Source organism: Elephas maximus, chromosome 16, assembly GCF_024166365.1.
Source record: "Elephas maximus indicus isolate mEleMax1 chromosome 16, mEleMax1 primary haplotype, whole genome shotgun sequence".
NCBI lineage: Eukaryota > Metazoa > Chordata > Mammalia > Proboscidea > Elephantidae > Elephas > Elephas maximus.
In genome coordinates, this window is record NC_064834.1 from 43,306,860 (window position 1) to 43,327,187 (window position 20,328).

Genomic DNA, 20,328 nt, shown 5'->3' on the forward strand with positions numbered 1-20,328 from the left:
ACTTACTAAAATTATTTAAGAAAGGTGGGTATACATTGTAAAGTTATAAGCAGTGAGGCTCATCAGAATTTAAGGGCTGTAGCCATTATACAATCAGTTGGGCTTCCTAAGTATTAGAGATGGAAAACCATCAGGAAACAGAGACATTCTGAATCTCCTTTTTGGGAGCCATGCGATCATCTCTGCTTCTCTCAGTGCTTCTATTCTCATTCTCTACCCACTTCCCTAAGAGTTTCCCTTTGCCCTGCCCCTTGCTCTTTCCGTTTTCTTTCTTCTCTCCTAAAGTCAGCTGCTTTTGGTCCACAGTGGCGAGTCTGGCTGCCCCTGTAGCATAACAAGCTTTGCTCCCTCCCTATGAACTGGTACATTTCTTATGTTCCCAAATACAAAATTTTAAAAGTTGAAGCTCATTGATTTCATTTTATCTTTTAAAGCTTAGATAGTCATAGGTTGCTGACTAGTCCATGGATTTGCTGCCTTTCTGTATTAATACTAGCTAACATCTCTTGGGAGTCCCTCGGTAGTGCAAATGGTGAACACACTTGGCTGCTAACTGAAAGTTTGGCAGCTTGAGTCCACCTAGAGTCACCTTGGAAGAAAGACCTGGCTATCTACTTCCAAAAAATCAGCCATTGAAAACCCTATGGAACACAGTTCTGCTCTGACATACATGGGATCGCCATGAGTTGGGATCAGCTCAGTGGCAAATGATTTAACATATATCGAGCACTTACTGCCCAGGCACTACTGCAAGTACTTTTAAATTTACGTAAAATTGTGTGCTGTATATTCTCACGATAACCTTATGAGGTGCAAGTACTATTATTGTTCCCATTTTACAGATGAGAGTCTAAGACATGGGGCTTTGGTCAAAAATCACTCTGCTATTTAAGTGGGCAGAGTGTGGATTTGAACCCAGGCAGCTCAAAAGCTTGCATTCTTAAGCAGTTAGCTGTAGTGAGTGATAGAAACTCAACTCAAACTTAGGCAAACAGGAAATATATTAACTCATTTAATTGGTAATTTCATGGATGGATTCTTGCTTCACACATAGCTACTCTTACTTGCTCTCCTCTGCATAACTTGTTCTATGTGACTTTGCTGAACTTTAGAGATAATCACGGTAGTCCTAGGCCCGCTTCCTTCTTTCTTAGCAACTTTAATTGACAGAAGATCTCCTCTCCCCTATTATGTGTCAATACTAGGGTATCTAGTATCAGTACAAGAGATGGTCATGCACCGAAACCAGCCTTTGTGGTCGGGGGATAAAATATTGTAAATGGCTCAACCTGGTTGAAATGCCTCATCTCTTTGGTGATTATGGAAGCATGTGATCGATAAGACCCCCCCCCCGCCCCTGCAGGATATAATGGAGTGGTGAGGGAATAGTGCCCTCAAGGAAGAGATGTTGGCAAATAAAGATACCACATTTTGAGTCAAGTGCCCATCTGTTTTCTATTCAGACTGAACTAGGGCAACAGGGCCAAGTCATCAAAAAGAATCGCCTTCAGGTAGCAGGGCCGTAGTTAATAGAGTAAGCAGAAGGGAATGTTGGGCTTAGCGGGCAAATTGAAAGCACCTTATATGATGGGTAGCTGTAGCTTCCCTTTGAAATTGTCTGTGTTACAAACTGTGTGTGTTTCCACTTTTTCATTTTACTTATTTTTAAATAAAGGTTACAGCATCAAGTAAAAAGGCACAATCTGATTGTGGCTTCATATGATGTTGTGAGGAATGACATAGATTTCTTTAGGTAAGAATTAAAATTTTTCTTTAGAAAGACATAGTATCAAATTTAAAGATGCTTAATATTTTTATATCTTTCCTGATACACAGTAAAAGATGCTGAAATTTTCTCTTTATTCTCCTTTAGAAATATTAAATTTAACTACTGCATTCTTGATGAGGGCCATGTCATCAAAAATGGGAAAACAAAATTGTCAAAAGCAGTAAAACAGCTGACAGCTAATTACAGGATTATTCTCTCTGGAACACCAATCCAAGTAATTATTTATTGTTTTTCCTGCGTTCTATATTTGCTGTGTGGGGAGAGTATTTGGTATTTGACAGTTCTTCTTAGCTTATAGGTGGGATAATAATTTTCTAGTAATTATCTTTTCTTTTTTATAATGGTTCATTTGGTGTGTAGCAGTATCTGAACCAAACCAGGTCCTAAAAGTCATACTTAAAGTATGCTTTTAGGCTAAGTAAATAAATTTTTGTGCCCGAAGTATGGGAGAGATTACTCAGACTCTGTTCTGCACTGGCCATTCCCCTTCCGTACTATCAAACCACAATCTGATCTAGTATTGAAAAGCTCAAGCTGGTTCAGAGGTGAATTATCATACATGTAAAGGTGTGAATACCTGATGTCAGGAGATGAAGGGAAGCGATGGTAGAAGTTGATCTTGGAAAAGGAAGCAGAAGGAGATGGTTTATGTCAGTGTCTGAAATACTTTTGAGAAATTCTCTTGTGCTCCAAAGGAACCAGAATTTGGCTGGAAATGTTCACACCTAGCCTGGATAGCAACTCCAGTGGGAAGACACCCTTAATCATTCTGTTAGTGAGAGGGTACACAGCAAGTTACCACTAAGCTTCCTTCCAGCTCTGAGAATTGATGGTTATTTTTCTTTTAAATTTATTGTTGGTGATGAACTATTTTAATATTAGAGTTTTGTCCATTAAGCGAACACTGTGGATTTTAATAGCCATGAGGGAAACTTAATTACAAGCCTTTCTAAATTTAACAAACGTAAGAAAAAGTACATTAAAAAAAAAAAAATTACTTTCACTTGACTAAAAAATTTAAAAAAATATATATATATATATATTTTATTTAAATGCCCTATTTTTTCCCCCTTTCCCTACCTGAACAGTTTAGTTCTAAAACTTACTGTAAGGTGAGGTTTCTTCACTGCGGAGCCATGGCGGCCTGGGTAGGGGGACAGAGCCTGAGTGAGATTAGAAGGGTGTCCGTACGGGAGGGCAGCCCAGCATGGTGAGCCAGAGCCTGAGGAGGGCTTCTAGGGGAGGCCGAGGAGTGGATGCAGTGCTTGATGATTTAGACCTGTGTTGGGAAAGCCTCCAAAATGAAAAAGCCTTGTTTTTTTTTTTTTTAAATGAAACTTTAACCATAGAATTGGAAAGCACTTGCGCCTTTGCCTCGTGGTCTGTAAACACTGGGTAGACTTGACCTATAACCACACTCTATTAGGTTTTCTTTTCTTGAACAAGTGGTGATGTTGGTCAGATTCCTTAAATCTCACTATTAGAGTGTCAGAAATATATATATAATCAGAAACTTTATTCATCTGTATGCTCTTCTGTTTACTACTTCATAGCTGTCAGTAACCAAAAACCAGTTTCCATCTGGTCATTTCCAACTCATTGTGATCCTGTGTGTGTCAGAGCGGAACTGTGCTCCATAGGTTTTTCAATATCTCATTTTTTGGAAGGAGACAGCCAGGCCTTTCTTCTTCGGTGCCTCTGGATGGACTTGAATCTCCAACGACTTTTGGTTAGCAGCCGAGCTCATTAACTGTACCAGATAGGAATTCAATAGATGCCAGTAGTAGGGTATAAACACTATGGAGCAAGGCTTATTCTGGTGGAGGGGACTTGAGAATTTCCCCCAAATAGACTTTTTTCCAAGGATACTGACCTGAATTTTAGACATTAACATGTAGACTTATAGCATATACCTAAAAATGTGGTGATAACCAATATCATCATGAGAGGCTTTCATTAATGTTCTGTTTTTTTAAGTGTAAGGAGATAACCCCAGTACAAAAGAAAATAACTGATGTTCTTTTTTTATAATCAGAACAATGTTTTGGAGCTGTGGTCATTATTTGATTTCCTCATGCCAGGATTTTTGGGTACTGAACGCCAGTTTGCTGCTCGATATGGTAAACCTATATTAGCAAGTAGGGATGCTCGAAGCTCCAGTCGAGAACAAGAAGCAGGTATGAAAGAGTGTCATGGATTGAATTATGTCACCGTGAAAATGTGTATCAATTTGGCTAGGCCATGATTCCTGGTATTGGGTGATTTTCCTATAGGTTGTAAAAGCCTGCCTCTATGAAGTTAATGAGGGGGGATGGGCGGCAGTTGTGTTAATGAGGCAGGACTCAATCTGTAAGACTGGATTGTGTCTTGAGGCAATCTCTCGAGATATAAAAGAAGTGAGCAGAGAGACAGGGGGACCTCATGCCACCAAGAAAGCAGTGCTGGGAGCAGAGTGTGTCCTTTGGGCCTGGGGCTCCTGCTCAGAGAAGCTCCTAGACTAGGGGAAGACTGATGAGAAGGCTGACAGAGAAAGCCTTCCCTTGGAGCTGACGCCCTGAATTTGGACTTTTAGCCTACTTTACGGTGAGGAAATAAGACTTCTCTTTGTTAAAGCCATCCGCTTCTGGGGTTTCAGTTACAGCAGCACTAGATAACTAAGACAAAGAGATATAACTGTAAATCCTGTGTAGGTGCATATAGTTTATTTGTAACTTTTTCGAAGCCATTTTCTTTTGTTTTTAATAGGTGTTCTTGCAATGGATGCACTTCACCGCCAAGTCCTGCCATTTCTTTTGAGAAGAATGAAAGAAGATGTTTTGCAGGATCTTCCACCCAAAATTATTCAAGACTATTATTGTACTCTCAGTCCTCTCCAGGTTAGGAATATGGTGATTTTGGTTGTTAGTGGTATGTTTGTCAGCAGAATGTTTCATATAAGTAGTCTAATAAAAACAACTCAAACCTGTTGCCGTTGACTACTGCTCTCAGCGACCCTATAGGACAGAGTAGAACTGCCCCATGGGGTTTCCAAGGAGTGGCTGGTGGATTCCAACTGCTGATCTTAACCACCAGGGCTCCAAGTGGTGTAATACTGGTTGGCAACAAATGTAAAGGGGCTTAGACTTTAGCTTTATCACTCTAATCTAGCTTCTACTTCCCTAGACTTTAGAAGGAGGACCTAAATGGATTTAGATAGGTGCGTTTGAATATAGCATTAAAATGAAATCCTGTATCATAGTTCCTTCCTTTTTATATCTAGCTAATTGAAAAATTTGAAAGGGTATAATTGATGAGGAAATAAACCTGTGTTTTAAGGGCCAAATAAAAAAAACCCAGCGCCATCGAGTCGATTCCGACTCATAGTGACCCTATGGGACAGAGTAGAACTGCCCCACAGAGTTTCCAAGGAGCACCTGGCGGATTCGAACTGCCGACCCTTTGGTTAGCAGCCGTAGCACTTAACCAGTACGCCACCAGGGTTTCTGAGGGCCAAATATGTGCCTATTAATGTCATATCACCCTCATAATAATAATATAAGGTATTGTTAATCTCCAATTTTGCAAATAAGAAAAGTTGAAGCTCAGAAAAGTTAAGTAACTTGCCCAGGGTCGTACATCTAATAAAGGGCTGAGTTTCAAACCTAGGTCAGTGAGACCTCACCCCTTCTAAAGTATTATTGCACTGACTGAATGTTCAAAATAAAATTTGGCTTCTGCACAGTTCTGATTTTATGCATAGAGATCATTATCAAAGGAATTCATTATGTGTCTTTCTTTGTGTTGTACTTTTCTAAGCACATAAATGGAAACTGTCCCTTGTTTTAGTAAGACATACCCTACCAGTCAGAATTTTCTGTTTGAATGTTTGGTTTATCTCTAGTTAGTGAGTATCAATCTATTTTAATATTATGGGCAGGGTACTAGTCCAGATGCTTGCTGAGAGTTCAGTGATCTGTATTGCCATTTCTCTGGGCCTCTATTCCTTCTTTTGTAAAAATTGGATTAATTCTTATTGAAAGGAATGTTTTAGAAGTAATGAGATTAATACTTTTTAAAGTAAGTACAATAAAGAAAAGGTGCTATATTAAAAAAATCTGATGATATACTGGTGATGGTGTTACATAACACAGGCATAAAACATTTAAGTAGACTGGATGAAGGGAGCTGGGGAGGGCAGTGAATTTTTGGCATTGCTTACATTTACAGCTTTTTATTTTCTGATTTCCATTCTTTAGCTCTCTAGATATTCTTCTTTCACGTTATTTTAGCATGTACAAGGCAGAAACCAAGACCCCAAAGCAGTCCTTCAAACTTGGCATGAGTTGCTATTTAAACTGGCAGTGTAACATTCTTTTAAGATAAAGGTCTCTTGGAAAGTTCTTACAGGGTCTTGGCCATATAATTTCAGTTAAAAAAGATTTTCTCATTTGCTTGTAAGGGCTTAGGCTCTCTTTTATTGATAATATATTTTTTCTTCCTGAGCAGAGTGGAAAATTGGATCTAGGATTATTTGATATCTTAGCAGCTAAACTTAATGCATTATACATGTTTTCCAAATGTAATTTTAAAGGGATTTACCAAGAAGCAGTTGATAATCTGTAACATCAGTAGTGAAGTATATGTATCATAATTTATTCCCGTTAATGGGAACTGATTTAAATTACTCTTATTGACCTTTGCTAGCTAGTGATTTGAACAACTGAAAATCTACTGCAAATAATAGATTGCTTTAGGAAATAAACAGTATCACCCATGAGTAATGTGCATCCTTAAGGAATCAACTATATGAAACCAAACAGTCATTACCCAAAAGCAAAGATGAGAAGAAAAGGAGGGGAAGGGAGGCTAGATCAATAGAAACAGAACAAACAGAATGGAAATAATGAGAATGCTGGCACCGTGTGAAAACTGTAACCAATGTCAGGGAACAATGTGCATAAAAATTATTAAATGGTAACCTGATTTGCTGTGTAAACGTTCACCTAAAACACAATAAGATATTATTTATAAAAGAAAATACACTTACTGCTTTTATGGGACAATTTCACAGGTTCAGCTCTATGAAGATTTCGCTAAGTCTCGCGCCAAGTGCGATGTCGAGGAAACAGTTTCTTCAGCTGCACTTTCTGAAGAAACTGAAAAACCAAAGCTTAAGGCTACAGGCCATGTGTTCCAGGTATGCTTTATATATAGTCTGCTTTTTAAATATTGTTGAAGAATAATATTTGTTTACATGGAACGCTGAAATACGAGTTTATTTAAAAATTTTTTCAATTTGCGTATGTTGTTAGTTGCTGTTGAGTCGACTGCGACTCACGGCAACTACATCCTTAAAAATACTTAAAAGTACAGAAAGTAAACAGCTTTGCAAGTTGTTTAGAATGGCTGTTAGTTGACCTTGTATATTAAAATTACATTTATACGATGCAATGTGTGTTTGTATATTACACAAAAAGAAAAGTTTTAGAATAATCTTTTGCTTTTCATTCAAAAAACACTGGAGCACTTAGCACATAGCAGTAATTTTTCCAAGCCCTGGGGCTAATTAAAGCAGTGAACAAAACAGATTCCTTCCCCTGTGGAGGTGAAAAATAATAAGATACATATTATGTAAGAGAAAATAAACAGAGAAAGGAGGTTTTGTGGTATAGAGGTGGAGGTAGGTTGTGGTTTTAAGGTGTCGTGGAAGCCTCACTGAGAAGGTGACATCTGAGCAAAGATCTAAAGGAGAGCACCAAGGTATGCGGATATCGGAGGAAGGGATTCCAGGCAGAGGATACAAAAAATAGAGAAGCCCTGAGACAGGATCATACCTATGTACTTGAAGGAACAGCAAATGAAAAAGAGGAAGTATCAACTCATTTTTTTCCTTCCCTCTTGAAATAGTCCACAAGAGAAAACTTCCAAAACCTGCTTACTACTAATAAAATTAAAAACTGTGGCATTTTTAAAAATAAAAGGGAAAGTGTGGTTGTGAAGACTTACATCCTCCCACTGTTTTTGCTGTAGTGGTCGGCAGCAGTCTTTTGAGCATTATCAGTGGAGTTTAGTAATACAAAACTTTGTGCCAAGGAAAAGATCCAAATCATGAACCAAGTAAAAGGGAGAAAAAGAGTATGGCTAAATCAGAGAAAAGAAGGAAGAGACCTGTGGGGATCTGCTTCTCAAATACAACCCCTTGGTACAATCCCCTAGCTCCCTCCCTAGCCCTACTGAAGTAGAATATTGTGTAGAGAGAGATTTGCAGATTTATAAGGTCTTCGGGGAATATGATGCTTTCTGCCGTGAGAAAGAAACTCATTGTCTAGTGGGAGAGACAGACATAAACAATACAATTTATATAAATAATAAATGCCATCATAGAAATATATACAAACTGCTCAAGAAGCACAGAGGGACGTTAGTGAAGGCATCACACATGTGACATTTGTTCTGGTTCCTAATGGATACAAGTTTGCCAAATAAGAGGGGGGAAAATGGAATAGCATAGGAAAAGCTACAGAGATAAGAGTATTTGTGGTATGTGAAGTGGACTTGTATATACTTTTTTCCCTTTTAAAGGCATTACAGTACTTACGTAAACTGTGCAACCATCCAGCGTTAGTCTTAACACCTCAACATCCAGAGTTCAAGAGCACTACTGAAAAACTGGCAGCTCAGAATTCTTCTCTTCATGATATTCAGCATGCCCCTAAACTCTCAGCTTTGAAACAAGTAAGTGTATCTTTTAGGTGTCAGATGTGTGTTGCACGTTCTTGATAGGTAACACTAGGTAAATTTGCTTTTCCAAAAGATTACCAGTGTGTTTCACCAATTATTTTACTTTTTAAATTGGTTTGTTAAATTTTCGGTATAGCTTTTTAAAATGGAATTAAAAAATTCTAAAATTTCAAAAGGTTAAATTAAGCTAATTTCAAGAACCAAAATATTAGCAGTAATAATCATTTAGTTCTAACTAGTTTTAAAAATTAATATCTTACTGAACTTTAGTAATTGCTTAAGCTTTCAGTAGTCATTCTAGCTTAAAGTACATTGAGAATAACTAATGAAGATTTTAGACTTGGCACAGTTCAGTATAGACAATGTTATATAATGGTACATCTGACATATATGATATCCTGTTATGCATCCCTAGTAATCACTAAACATAAACTTTCACCAAAAAATTAGAGAATGACTATTACCTTTAGATTGGATTATATTCGGAATGAGTTTCTTATTTGACCACGTTTTCTTTGCTATAGGTGTATATATAAAATTTTAATGATTTTCTTAACATAGCTAATACATTAAATAAAGCTATAATGTATACCTAGTCAAGGAATCAGTTAATTAGATCTATTTTCAAATAAAAATTAAATTTCACCCACCTTTTAATTATACTATAAGCTTTAATTTATTTTTAGAGTTTATCTTTTTGCAAATTACTTTTTTCCAGTAGTTAGTACTGAAACTGTACTCTCATTTTAGGGTGCTCATTGTTACTCTGTAGCGTCTGGTGGTATTTAGGAACTCTGCAGTTTAAAAGAGGTCTGCTTGCTTCTGGCTGTTCTCAGGGAGGGCTTTTCTAGTAGCAGCCTTCTATTCTGTTTTCTCAGTTCTTTCAGCCTTTCAGAGCGAAGGCTCTGTCTTGAGAGATAAAATTCTTTGTCTATTCTCTGAAGTAGGGGAGAAGTTTTACTTGTTTTCTAAAAATTTGCCCCTAGAAATATAGAAACCTGTTTGTCAGCAAGTAATAGTTAAACAAGAAGTGTCTAATATTGCCAGAGTGAGAATTCAAAAATTTCAGGAGGCTTGAATGATGAACTGAAACCCAAGGTCAAATTTAATGGAAATAAGCAGAGTCATTTTTAAAAGAAACTCATAAAAAACCCATTGCCATCAATTCCGACTCAGAGCAACTCCATAGGACAGAGTAGAACTGCTCCATAACGTTTTCTTTCAAGGCTGAAATCTTTACAGAAGCAGTCTGCCGCATCTTTCTCCCACAGAGCGGCTGGTGGGTTCGAACAGCCAACCTTTCAGTTAGCAGCCTGTGGTTTTAACCACTGCACCACCAAGGCTCCTTGAAGAGAAAACATTTAGGTACATATTTCATGTGAGGGAAAGTTGAGTTTGACTGGAGGGCAAGTTCACTATAAGCCTACTGTATGAATTAATTGCCAATAAATAAAGCTATGTGACCGTGAGTGGGATTTATAATAGTGGAACGGCCACATGAGGACACCATAGTTTTCACTGTATTCTTTGTCAGGTCAGTTTTTTAGTATCATTGATAGTTCTGGGTATACTAAGTGAAGATCAGAATGGCAAAAGATATAGAAGCCATTTCACGTGAGAGGTGATTGAAAAATCTGGGGTAATGCTGAAGTTGTTGCTCTTGGTTGTCGTCAGGTTGATTATGACTCGTGGTGACTCCACGTGTGCAGGGCAGAACTGCTCCATAGGGTTTTCAAGGCTGTGACCTTGTGGATACAGATCGCCAGGCCTGTCTTCCAGGTGCCTCTGGGTGGGTTTGAACAGCCAACCTTTTGGCTAGTAGTCAAGTATTTAACCGTTGGACCACCCAGGGACTTCTTACGCTGAAGTTAGGGCAAGATAAAATATAAACGGTATCTGTGGGGGCTGCTGGCCTCTTAGATACCCGTATAAGGTGGCCTAGGTAACTATTTTATAGAATCTAGTGATCAGCTTTTCATGGCTCCAAACTAGATTTGTCAGGATAACTGGAGTTCATTAGTCTCTCAGAGCAGACTCAGGTTATAAGAGATTATGAGGAAAACCAGAATGTTAGTTCTACTGGCACACAGGAATACTCATGTCAGATGATCTGTGCACATACCCAGTAGGATAGCTACACTGAAAGTACATTGTATTAGGAAAATTGGTACGTATGAATTTGGAGAATAAGTCATAGTTGGATGATCCTAATGACTGATTTTCTTCAAGGTTTGTGATCTTGCTACTGATGGGATTGAGAAAATTGAGTGCATACACAGACGTTCTAATAAATTCTCATTCTCTAAAACTCCCTTTCTATAGAACCCATGCAGAATGTCCCACTGATATCATATTCATTATATTGGGTACAACAGAGTGGGGACTTAATTCAGTCATACTCTCCAGAGATACCCTAGGTGAGACTTTAAAAAAAAAAATACAAACCACCTAGTTTGGATAGTAATCTGATTACAGATTTGGGGCGGGGGTGGGTGGGGGGAGTTGGGGATAATTACATGATCAGATTTCTTTATTCCCTTTGGAGAGTAGCTCTCTTTTACACCATATGCCTTACTCAACTATCTAGGAGGAGGGGGAAAAAAGCCTAGGGTACTCTAGTAAAAATTTGAATTTTATGGGCTGATAGGTGGAAAAGAGAAACTTTGCTCTTTGTTGTTCCAGATGGACAACAAAGAGGTATGTTTGAGCTGTTTCAGAATATAAAGAAGGACCTCTGCCACTGTAAGTGTTCACCCAGAAACAGAGTGGTCACTGTAAAGGATACCTATATCAGAGAGTCCCCAGGGGCACCCCAGGTTTCCTGATTCTCTAGGAGGGCTAACAGGACCCAACATACAGTCAGTCATACACATGGTTATGACTTATTACTGTGAAAGAGTACAAGCAAAATCCAAAGGAAACCAGGTGCAAGCTTCCAAGAGTCCTCTCCCAGTGGAATCACGTAGGACACACTCAATTCCTCTAGTCCGGTGTCAAATTGTGACAACATGTGTGAGGTGTTGTCTACCAGGGAAGCTCATTAGAGACTCAGTGTCCAAGGTTTGATTGGGGGCTGGTCACGTAGGCACCCTCTGCCTAGCACATAACAAAATTCCAGACTCCCAGAAGGAAAGCACATATCAGCATAAATCATACTGTTTGTACAAATAGTTTTGGCACAGTAAACCTCCCTTATCAATTAGGAAATGGTAGGCTCACTCCTGAAATCCAAATTCCCAGATTTAAGTAAATGGCCACCCTCGCGTTCAGGCCTTTCTAAGGACAACATGCTCAGTCCTGCTATGGTAACTTTTCTGCACAATACCCTGAGAGTTGTAGACTGAATTTGGAGTTTGCCTGCTTGGCCTTTTGGTATCTTTCTCGTCTGAGATTTCAGCTTTCTAAGTAGCCTCATTAGCAGAGGGGAGAAAGATCTTACATTTTGAGCAGAGTTCAGTATCTAAGATTCTAGATATGAAGGTACTATTTGTACACTAGTTTCCCAAACTGATCTAAATAAACATTTTCTTGGATTTTATTTACTCATTTATTCATTTTACTTGCCAGACACTTGTACTTATGTAGCAAGAAATACAAAAGATCTGTAGCAGTGTGGTTCCTGCCATTTAAGATCTTGGTCTTCAGTAGTAAGCTCTTTCGTCAGGTAGCCAGATCTAGCTAGATGCTTTGGTTCTCTTTCTTTTTTGTATTTTGGATCCTTGCCAAATTTAGGTGCTCCAACCTTTTACGAACTACTTTGCCTGGGCTGTCTTCATTGTCATCACTTTCAGCAAACATTCATCGAGCACCTATTCCTCTAGAGAGCCTCAAGGAATTGAGGAAAGGGGAGAAAGCCTTGTTAGATAGCCTTCTGAAGAGATGACCAGCAAATTTTAAGGGCCACTAAGCTTTGCAGGCAAAAATGCTAATCTGGTTTCCACATAATAGGTAAATTTAACCTGTTCTCACCACAGAGAAAAATATTTGTCACAGTGAGATTGGTTGTCTGCTTTTACTGCATCTTTGTAACAATTGCTGTTTTCCTTCAAGTTGCTGTTGGATTGTGGCTTGGGAAATGGCAGTACTTCAGAGGGTGGCACAGAGTCTGTTGTGGCCCAGCACAGGATACTGATCTTCTGTCAGCTTAAAAGCATGCTTGATATAGTAGAACATGATCTCCTTAAACCTCACTTGCCCTCTGTCACTTATTTGAGATTAGATGGCAGCATACCTCCTGGTCAGCGGCATTCCATTGTTTCACGGTAAGTGGCTTCTAAAATTCTGTTCTAAATCAAGCTATAGTACATGTATTATTACTTACATAGAAATTTGCCTCAAAATATTTTCTACTTCAGAGTAGCAGGGACGGGGGTTTGGGGAACATGGTTTCAGGGGACATCTAAGTCAATTGGCATAACAAAATTATTAAGAAAACATTCAGCATCCCACTTTGGTGAGTGGTGTCTGGGGTCTTAAATGCTACCAAGCAGCCATCTAAGATGCATCAATTGGTCTCAACCTATATAGAGCAAAGGAAAATGAAAAACACCAAAGGCATAAGGTAAAGATGAGCCCAAGAGACAGAAAGGGCCACATATATCAGAGACTACATCAGCTTGAGACCAGAAGAACTAGATGGTGCCTGGCTACTACTGATGACTGCCCTGATGGGGAACACAACAGAAAATCCCCATGGAGCAGAAGAACCGTGCAATGCAGATCTCAAATTGTCATAAAAGGACCAGACTTAATGGTCTGACTGAGACTAGAGGGACCCCGGAGGTCACGGTCCCCAGTCCATTTGTCAGCCCAAGACTGGAACCATTCCTGAAGTCAGCTCTTCAGACAGGGATTGGACTGGACTATAAGACAAAATGATACTGGTGAGGAGTGAACTTCTTAGCTAAAGTAGACACATGAGACTATGTGGGCAGCTCCTGTCTGGAGGCGAGATGAGAAGCCAGAGGGGGGACAGGAGCTGGTTGAACGGACACAGGGAATACAGGGTGGAGAGGAGGAGTGTGCTATCTCATTAGGGGAAGAGCAGCTAGGAGTACATAGCAAGGTGTCTATATGTTTTTGTATGAGAGACTGACTTGATTTGTAAACTTTCACTTAAAGCACAATAAAAAGAAAAAATATTTTCTACCTCTAAATAAGATACTTGCAAATTCTTTTTTTTATATAATTCAGCCTAACATAATCCATTTTTAAATATAGAACTACAGAAATATAGTTGTTTAGTAAGTGAAAAAGTGTAATCATATTAGGCAGGCATAACCATATTAGGAAAGTAATCTAAAGGACGTGAAAGAAACTTAAGGTATCAGTAAACAATAGAGATAACTACTTTTCCCCTTACCTTTTTTTTTTTGGAATTGGAGAAAGTAAGAAACGGCTTGGCTAAAATCTTTCTCCTGATTCCTGTTCAGGGACCAAGTTGGAAACTGACCCAGCTAGGAAGCAGAATCAGTTGTGCAGTGTTCAGATGTGGTCTGCACCCTCTTTAGAAATCTGCGGAACTGGTTTTTTTTAAAATGCAGATTCTTAGGTTCCATGCTAGACCTGCTGACTTCAAGAGTGGGCATTTTTAACAAGCATCGATAGGAGGTTTTTATCCACTGTACAGTTGGAGACACACGAAGGGACTTTGGAGGCAGACAGACCCAGGTTTGATTTCTGACTCTACTATTTAAGCAGTGTTCTCTTAGTCTGGTTTATCATCCACATAGCCTCAGTCTCTCTTAAATAAGGATGATGATAATACCCTCATAGAGCTGTTGTACCAATTAAATAAGATAATGCACTCATAGTAAGAATGTAATAAATAATAGCTGCTATTATTGATGATTATGGAGCTCTGGTGGCACAGTGGTTAAGAGCTACAGCTGCTGACCAAAAAGTCAGCAGTTCTGATCTACCAGCTGCTCCTTGGAAACCTTATGGGGCAGTTCTGCTCTGATCTATGGGGTCACTATAAGTTGAAATCGTCTCAATGGCAATGGTTACGGGTATTATTAATGTTTATAATAATATTAGTTTTCCTACCTGCTGGAAGCTACTGGATATCCCTTATCAACACCTTTATGACTAGTACAATAGTAGCAACGCTCAACACCTTCATCTTCTACCTTTTCTGAATGATCTAGTCTGTTTCCCAACCTCACTTTCTGTCTCCATACTTTAAAGGTTCATAGTTGGGTTTTGTCGTAACTATAATTATTATTATATTTTTGCAATTTAGTCTTTGTCTCATATCCTAAAATATACCCCAGTTGTCTTTATTATTTCTGTTCATGAAATTTCTGACAAGTTTTAAAACACATTCTCTCCACTAGTGAAGATTTTGAAAAATCAGTACCAAACCCGTTGCTGTCGAGTTGATTCCAACTCATAGTGACCCTATAGACAGAGTAGAACTGCCCCACACGGTGTCAGAGGGGTGGCTGGTGGACTCGAACTGCGGGTCTTTTGGTTACCAGCCTGAGCTCTTAACCACTGTGCCACCAGGGCGCCAGTGAAGATGTTAGGTATATTAAAAAAGGATATTTCCATCTGAAATGGTCACAGAAATGCCTACTCATGGATTTTTAAAGCACTGTTCTCATTTGTGCACTTTAATTTTTATTAAACAGCTCAGTTTACGTTATAGGAGCCTTAGAAAGAAATGTATTAACTTTACTTTTTAATATCTATACTCAGGTTTAACAACGATCCATCCATAGACGTCCTCTTACTTACAACTCACGTTGGTGGCCTGGGGCTTAACTTAACAGGTGCTGACACAGTGGTATTTGTGGAGCACGACTGGAATCCCATGCGAGATCTACAAGCCATGGACCGGGCCCATCGTATTGGACAGGTAAGATTCAGCCTCACAGGTGTTAACCTCTGCACTGGGAAGAATACTGCTAAAAAAAGTCAGGGAGCCTTGGTTCAAGTCCCTGATCTGATGTTAACAAGTGTTATGGCCTTGATCAAGGTACCACTTCCTCATGAAGCATTAAATGAAGTGCTTGGGTTAAGAAAACCTGAAACAGAGTCCATCTCTAATATTCTGTGATTCTCTGCAAACATTTTGAGTTTATGGGACAAACCAAAAAAAAAAACCAAACCCCTGTTGCTATTGAGTCAATTCTGACTCATAGCGACCCTGTAGAACAGAGTAGAACTGCCGTATAGGGTTTCCAAGAAGTGACTGGTGGATTCAAACTGCAGACCTTTTGGTTAGCAGCCGTAGCTCTTAACCACTGCACCACCAGGACTCCCCTATGAGGCCAGATAAATAAATAAAATCTAACCTTAATTAGGTAGTAGTATGTATTTAGTATGAGTATGCATGTCCTCTGACTAAGCATCAAAACATACCAATTCATTTGTGCTACAGTAGCTTAACTGTTTTTCTCATTCAGAAACGTGTGGTTAATGTGTACCGATTGATAACCAGAGGAACGTTGGAAGAGAAAATAATGGGTTTGCAGAAATTCAAGATGAACATAGCGAATACCGTTATTAGCCAAGAGAATTCTAGTTTGCAGAGTATGGGGACGGATCAACTTCTTGATCTGTTTACTCTCGATAAGGTAAAGAATTTGTACAATTTGTTGTGTCTTTAATGAGTTCACAGATATCCTCGTTCGCCTTAGTAAAATTGTTCAAGGGAGCAGCAAAAAGTATTTACTTTAATACCATCTAAATATCCCTTTGAGGGAATTTTTGGTGCCCAGATAAAAATCTTGAGGATACTAGGGGATGTTTGAAGTATCTTCAGTTTCTTACTCCAAGGTGTCTTAGTCTTCTCCTGCTAAAGGACTACTGATAGAACTGGGTCGGGGTTTGTGGCCCTGCCTCATATAAACTGGTGACTTCAGGCAAAATAACTTCTCTGAGCATCAAAGCCCTTGTGAAGCTAACAATGCCTATTTTACTACATGATTATGAGGATAAAATGAAATAATATATGTAAGCACTAGTTGTTTTTGTTGTTGTTAGCTGCTATCAAGTGAGCCCCCGCTCATGGTGACCTCGTGCATAACAGAACAAAATGCTGCCCGGTTCAGTGCCATCCCCATAATCGGTTGTGGATTGGACCGGTGTGATCCATAGGGTTTTTGTTGGCTGATTTCCAGAGGTAGAGCACCAGGCCTTTTTCCCTGTAGCTAGCCGTTGTTATCGCAGATGTCTTCCAACAACAAGCCATAATCAAAAGCATGCACCAGCTGGAAATATCAATCTAAAATGTAAAACTATTATAGGGTTGGATGTAAAGCCCTGCATAGGTTTAGAAAATCAACTCCACATTCAGTGTAAATTATGGTGAGAAATTTGCCTTAGATAGTGAAATTAAATTAGCTATAAATTTTAATTGGTTCTGTTGTACTCTGTATGTACTAAACCACATTAGGAATATGTGTCTGGGTGCCACATCTTACACACTTGACAAATGAGTTAGCCCCCAAAAGATAGCCAGAGTTCAATCATGTCATATAAGGTAAGGTTGAAAGAACTAGGGAAGTATAATCTAGGGGAAGAAAGGCTGCATGAGAAAGAGAACAGCAAAGCAAATGTGACGGAATTAACAAGTTTGTAGTGTTTTTATGTTCTTATAATTTTGAAATTCTTTCCAAATAAAAAACTAAAAACAGTAAATTTTAGAGCTGTGGGAAAGAGAATGGGCTATCCTGTGAGACCATGAACTTCTCACTCAGTAAGCACAGTGTTAAAGGCAAGTGTGGTATTTTAAAAGAAGATATAATTTTTGAAGTTAAGAACCTTTCATTTTCTCTTTTCAATCTTCCTTAAGGATGGTAAAGCAGAAAAAGCTGACGCCTCTGCTTCTGGAAAAGCAAGTATGAAATCAATTCTCGAAAACCTGAGTGATCTTTGGGATCAAGAGCAATACGATTCAGAGTACAGCCTGGAAAATTTTATGCATTCTCTCAAGTAACTATCAAATATTGTAAATGCAATTGCTGCTAGTTCAGTTACATTTCTGCTGATATTCAGCAAATTTCAAAGTTTATGGCGAACTTTTAGCTCAATGTGTAAATAGATCTGAAGAATATTCAGCATACGCTGGCACTTGTTTCACTGGGGGGAACAAGTTATTCTCAAATATTTGCACTGTATTAAATTGAAATGTTAATGTGAAATGGTTTAAATTTTACATGCTGAATAGCTGCAGAGCAGAGGAACCAAACCAGGTTTACATGTGCTACCAGGAGGTGTTCTTACTGGGAACAAGCCTCCTATCTTTACATAGTGACTTTGTACAGGATAATATCCATGAGTACTTTAGTGTTCATGTACATTTTTTTATTTTAAATGGAACTTGTTTTTATAACTGATTAAAAAGAGGGCTTTTTTTTTGTATAAAAGCCTTAATGAGCCATAATTTTAAGAAATTATTGGTCAGTCTTGGAACATGACAGAATGTTAGACAATGAATTGAACCAAGTACGTGGTGAAAACCTTTATATATTTAATGCACAGTGTTTTTCAAATCTTTACATCATTTTGTCAACTTTTAAAATATGATATCAGCTATTCTAAATACAGGTAATGGTCTATTTAAGGCTACCATAACATCCTATTAAGAGGGTGTTTTTTTAATTTATCTAAAGGCTAGGATATAGCCAAATTCAAAGAACGTATGTATTCAATAGGTTTCAGTCTTATATATATATATAATATATTTTTTGTAACTATGAACATATGCAGTTTTCCAGAAGTAGATTTTACACTGTTTAGAATTCTAAAACCTATGCTGAAGACTGTTTATTGTAGTAATGCATGACTGAAGCATAAAAGGGAAAAATAATTCCCTTATACACAAACATACATAAATACACATATGCACAGATGTACCTATCCCACATCCAGAAAGGTGCCTAGTATTGGCACTAAAATCATGTAGTTATTCTGGGCAGCAATAATAATTGGGCATGAAGCTGATTAACTAGTGTTAGAAAAGTGAGCTCAATGGTGAGGGTGAGTATATGTATGTATATATTTTATAAATTTCACACTCATAACACTCATAAATTAATACATTGCCTGTGTACACACATATATGGGCTATATTTGTGTGTGTGTGTGTGTGTATGTGTTGTGTGTACGTGTGTGTATATATATATATGTGTATATATATATATATATACACACACACATACAGATTCATTAATAAACATCCCCAAGGTTTGTGGCTGGCCATATACACAGGCATCAGTTTAAAAACCGTCAGACCTCAGCTGTAAAATATGTCGTTTAAAATCATTAAAGTTATATTGTTCTCCAGCATTTAGATGACACAGACATTTGTCATATTTCAGTACTTTGACAACCATACTGTAACATTAAACCTAGCATTCCATAAAAGAATAAAATATCAAATTGAAACTGTAAAGTATATGCAACTGTGTGTTATTTGTAGGAAATGGTCACTAGAAAAAGCAAAAGATTAGAATTAGTTCTGATACAAAGGTTCTGAGGTTTATCACTTTTTTCTTACTAATTAAATGGTTATTTCTTCACTGTTTAGGGTTTATATTCAAATTATAGAAAACCAAATGGAAATTCTTGACTTTGTGTAGAGTAGCCATTGTATACAGCATTAGATACCTGAGCCAGTGCACTTGGTTTTTTTTTTTTTCTGGGATCCATTGTACACAGCATTAGATACCTGAGCTAAGTTGAATGTTTTTTTATTAACCATTTATTATTTTCACAAGCCAGTTATTTATAGCATAGCTCACAGTAATTGACATTTCCTAATCATTAATGTACTGTAGTTGTTTTCCCTTGATCTTCAATATAAGACAGACTTTAGATTGGGGGAGGGTGCTTGTCAGATGTATAATTATCGTTTTCTAATGACCAAAGAGACACTGGTTGTCTTATCTTCTGTGGCTGCCAAAACTTTGCGGTTTTTTTCTAGGAAAATTCTCTACATTTGGGATAGTAAGTTGCCATAATCCCCAATTCTTGTCAGTACTCTATGTAGACCAGTTGGTAGGAGTACAGTATCTACTGTATGTATGTGAAGTAGCTATAAGAATATTTAAGGAACAATATGTCATTAAAGAGAGAGAAGCGGGCAGAGAATTCATACTGTAAAAAGGCTAAGGTGCCCCCCCCCCGCCCCCCACCGATTCGTAAGATTAGATAAAGAGCTGGAAGTCGGATATTTAGGAAGTATAAATTTTAAAAGAATTTCATCCGAAAATGTATGGGTGTGTTTAGTAAACTATTTCTAGACAAACAAGAAAACAGTAATAGTGGTTCCTCATAGAGGAAAACAGGGCTCAGGATGAGAGGACAACTTAGTGTGACTATAATTAAAAAATAACCTTGTGAACTTTGAAAAATTAAATCATATTCTAAATTTCCAAATAAAGAAAAACATGTACACAGGTAAGAAGTATACTCAGTTAAGTGACTCATTTAAGGTCATAGCAGTACAGTTTAAAAATAATGGATACATGGGGAAAATTGAACTGAGTGATGAATGATATTAAAGATATGTTTAAAAATGTGACTGCATCCACAAAATAAAGACGTTTGACTGGAGAATAAACAAGTATAATAGAATGTTGATAAATATTTTCAGCTGGTTAATGGTTATAGTGATTCATTGTATATGCTCTCCCTTTAAAAAAAATTTATTATAGAAAACTTTAAATAATTTAAAAATAATTGCAGAATTACAGATTGAGATTATATCAGAGCCTATTATTGCTTCCCTACAGGAAATTAAGTTTTTAGCACTAAAGAAATATTAAAATTTGGGTTTCTCATAGTCTCCATGAGTCAGAATCAAT

General features: G+C 37.9%; 1 protein-coding gene across 1 annotated transcript in view; it reads left to right on the top strand.

Annotated features, from left to right (window-relative positions):
* BTAF1 (B-TFIID TATA-box binding protein associated factor 1) overlaps window positions 1-20,049 on the top strand; it is a 105,132-nt gene extending 85,083 nt beyond the window's left edge. Inside the window, exons 29-38 of the mRNA XM_049855711.1 lie at window positions 1,676-1,753; window positions 1,874-2,003; window positions 3,825-3,966; window positions 4,535-4,665; window positions 6,840-6,965; window positions 8,351-8,503; window positions 12,560-12,771; window positions 15,212-15,371; window positions 15,922-16,092; window positions 17,313-20,049. Of these exons, the coding sequence (XP_049711668.1) occupies window positions 1,676-1,753; window positions 1,874-2,003; window positions 3,825-3,966; window positions 4,535-4,665; window positions 6,840-6,965; window positions 8,351-8,503; window positions 12,560-12,771; window positions 15,212-15,371; window positions 15,922-16,092; window positions 17,313-17,456 (1,447 nt within the window). The 3' untranslated portion in view covers window positions 17,457-20,049. The remainder of the gene's footprint in view (window positions 1-1,675; window positions 1,754-1,873; window positions 2,004-3,824; window positions 3,967-4,534; window positions 4,666-6,839; window positions 6,966-8,350; window positions 8,504-12,559; window positions 12,772-15,211; window positions 15,372-15,921; window positions 16,093-17,312) is intronic.
* Window positions 20,050-20,328: the final 279 nt, after the last annotated feature.